Source organism: Plectropomus leopardus, unplaced genomic scaffold, assembly GCF_008729295.1.
Source record: "Plectropomus leopardus isolate mb unplaced genomic scaffold, YSFRI_Pleo_2.0 unplaced_scaffold10926, whole genome shotgun sequence".
Classification (NCBI taxonomy): Eukaryota; Metazoa; Chordata; class Actinopteri; order Perciformes; family Serranidae; genus Plectropomus; species Plectropomus leopardus.
Window position 1 is genome coordinate 1 of NW_024611536.1, and position 2,665 is coordinate 2,665.

The 2,665-nt window shown below is 36.3% G+C and overlaps 1 protein-coding gene across 1 annotated transcript; it reads right to left on the reverse strand.

The window, feature by feature from the left end:
- Positions 1 to 186: 186 nt before the first annotated feature.
- On the reverse strand, positions 187 to 2,090 carry LOC121963346 (exocyst complex component 6B-like). Its single transcript, XM_042513639.1, has 3 exons — positions 1,980 to 2,090; positions 766 to 900; positions 187 to 575 (listed from the first exon to the last, which is right to left on the reverse strand). Exons 1-3 carry the CDS (start codon positions 2,070 to 2,072, stop codon positions 321 to 323), a joined length of 483 nt encoding a protein of 160 aa, XP_042369573.1. The 5' UTR covers positions 2,073 to 2,090; the 3' UTR covers positions 187 to 320.
- Between the last annotated feature and the right edge of the window lie 575 nt (positions 2,091 to 2,665).

Genomic DNA, 2,665 nt, shown 5'->3' on the forward strand with positions numbered 1-2,665 from the left:
TTTTTTTATCTTTAAAGAAGAAAATTTGGCAAAATTTCAAAAATCATGAAAAATCACCAAATCTACGTATCACAGCCAGAGAGTGTAAAAACAGAAATTATCATTGGATTTAAAATTTTCTCATGGTCCTTGAACACATCATGTGTTATTATACAGGTTTGTTAAACATAATTTCATAACTTTTCCAAAACTTTCAGGGTACATTTAGATTCAGTTGGTTAATTTAGTTTTATCGGTTCTGTTTGTTTATTTCATGCTTTTCAAATTATTTCATAGTCGGCTATATTGTACTCTTTGTGTTAAGTTTTTAATCCTCATTTTTAAGTGTTGCTCTTTTTCTCTGAATGCTCGTGAACGTGTCTTTGCCTCTGAGTGTCGGTACTTACAGGCAGGTTGGTGAAGACACTGAAGGTGCTCTTTAGGAAAGCGATCAGGTCGATCAGGTAGTCGCTGGCGTCCTGAGTCCCGCCTCCCTGCACCGCCGCCATCCAATCGTAATCCGCCAGCTGCAGGAACTGGTCGATTTTGGCGTTTAAGTTGGTGTAGATTTCTGCCTCTGCTGCGTGGCGAGCGTCCTACGAGGAGACAGAGATCTGACTTAGAGACGTGCTTTTTATCAATTATTAATGTATCTCTTTGACATTATAAACAGAAAAATAAAGAGATTTTTGTTTGTGTTGCACGCCAGGACAAAAAAAAGGAGCAAAAAGGCAGAAAAGGGGGACAGAATAAAAAATTAAGAATAAAAGAGAGTCCTGGTCTTACCTTGAAGGTGGAGGTCCCGTACAGCTTGGTGGCGTTTGCCGTGTCAGGCGGGACGTTAGTGATGTTTGAGATGAACTCCTCCAGGAAGTGGCAGCTCTGCTCCAGGTAGGTGGTGTTTATGATCACCTGCACCAACTGCATGTAAACAGAGGACGCAAAAAAATCTGAGCAAATTTTCTTTCAAAAACGTGAAAAATGGCAATAAGCAACTTGGCATGAAATGTCCCAAAAATTGAGAGAAATTAGTAGATTTTGAAAAAAAAAAAAAAAACGTTTTTTGAAAGCTAGGGAAAATATCTAGTTTTTTTTTTTTTTATAATTACATATTTAAATTTACTTTAGAGAGCTATCATGGTTTTTAAGCACTTTTTCCAAGTCTTGTTTGCCTTATTTTTTTAACTAATATGCAAGTCTTTTTCTTGTTTATTTTTCCATTTTTTAAATGAATTTCTTGCCAATTTTACAGTAATTTCCTCTTTGGTTGCTGTAAACAAGTCAATTTGCTTCGGTTTCAAAGGGTTAATAAATATAAGTATTTATGATTTGGGGGTGAACTTTCCCTTTGATATAAACATTTTCCAGCAGAGAAAGAGCTGCAGACTTATGATGAGCTTTTTTTAAAGAGAGAAAAACCAAAAGCAACAGAAAACAAATTAAAATATCTCCTGTACTACCGGACAGTGTGGGAATTATGTTCTTTTTATTTATTTTTTGTGGAAATGGTTTAATAAAATCAAACAAAAGCACATAATAGATAAAAGACATTTAATTGCTTCTATAATCAGTCAACTAACGCTCATTTGTGTTATTGGTTTTTGCATCACAAGCCTCAGTTTGGACATTTGTCTCGATATTTTGCACATTATTTTGAAATTCAGCTGTGTTTGACAATTAATATGTGCAGACATGAGAGGCGCTCTCATCGTTACATCGTGTTCCTGTGAATTAATGATCTCTGGGCCCTAGAGCTGATCATCGAGCGAGGAAAGTGGGAAATAAAAATCAGCACTTGGTAACGCCGTTCTGCACGTTTTGACGACAACAACAACAGGTTGTAGAGAGGAAATGGATGTTTTTGAGGGAGTAAATGAGCTGGAATGACCATTCAGAGTGTCATAACACTCGAGTTGTGCAACAGTATTCAACAACTTTTGTTTGGCAAGATTTTTACAAGTTTTTTTTGTCTTGTTTAGTTTTGTTTTTGTTTTTTTTACCTCTGCCAGCCCGACATTCTTCTTTTTAATGGCGTACTGCAGACAGTGGCTGAGGGTTCTGGTCAGCAGCAGGTTTGTCGACTTGCGGATCATATCGTCTACCTCCGTGGAGCTGAGGGCACACACACACACACACACACACACACACACAAAGAGACGGGCAGAGAATCAGTGACTGTATAGCTACAGATTTCTTCCATTTCTTGCAGAGAGCTGCTGCGTCTGAAAGCCAGTACAAATATTTTAAGTGAATTTCTCAGTCTGCGAATCTCTCCATTTGGAAAAAGCCTAAATGTCAGCCAATTTAAATGAGTACATTACCATGTTGTGAACTGTCAGGCTCATTAGAAGTCTAACACTGCTTAAAATCTGCTGATGAGACTGAAAAATAATGAACTTAAACTGCTTTAAAAAGGCGATTTAAGACTGAACACACAAATAAAATCAATAAAATATATTAAAAAGCTGATAATAAAACATTTTGTACTCATGTCTAGCTCATGTCTTAATAAAAATATTACTTGTTGTCAGTAATTGGTACTGAGTAAAAGCAGAACACTTTACAAATGCTGTCATTAAATCTTTATTGACTAGAGCTGGAAAAAAACAGTTTGTAGTTTTGTTAAAAGTGTCAGAATCTAACTAGGTACATTTAGTCAAATACAAGACGAGGGTATAGTACCAAG

Bases quoted from the DNA above. Each gene is read 5' to 3' on its own strand.
- LOC121963346 (XM_042513639.1), bottom strand. From the start codon at position 2,072: ATGATCCGCAAGTCGACAAACCTGCTGCTGACCAGAACCCTCAGCCAC. The intron at 901-1,979 runs GTAAAAAAAACA...GTTTACATGCAG, and splicing joins AGAATGTCGGGCTGGCAGAG to TTGGTGCAGGTGATCATAAA. The intron at 576-765 runs GTAAGACCAGGA...GTCTCCTCGTAG, and splicing joins ACGGGACCTCCACCTTCAAG to GACGCTCGCCACGCAGCAGA.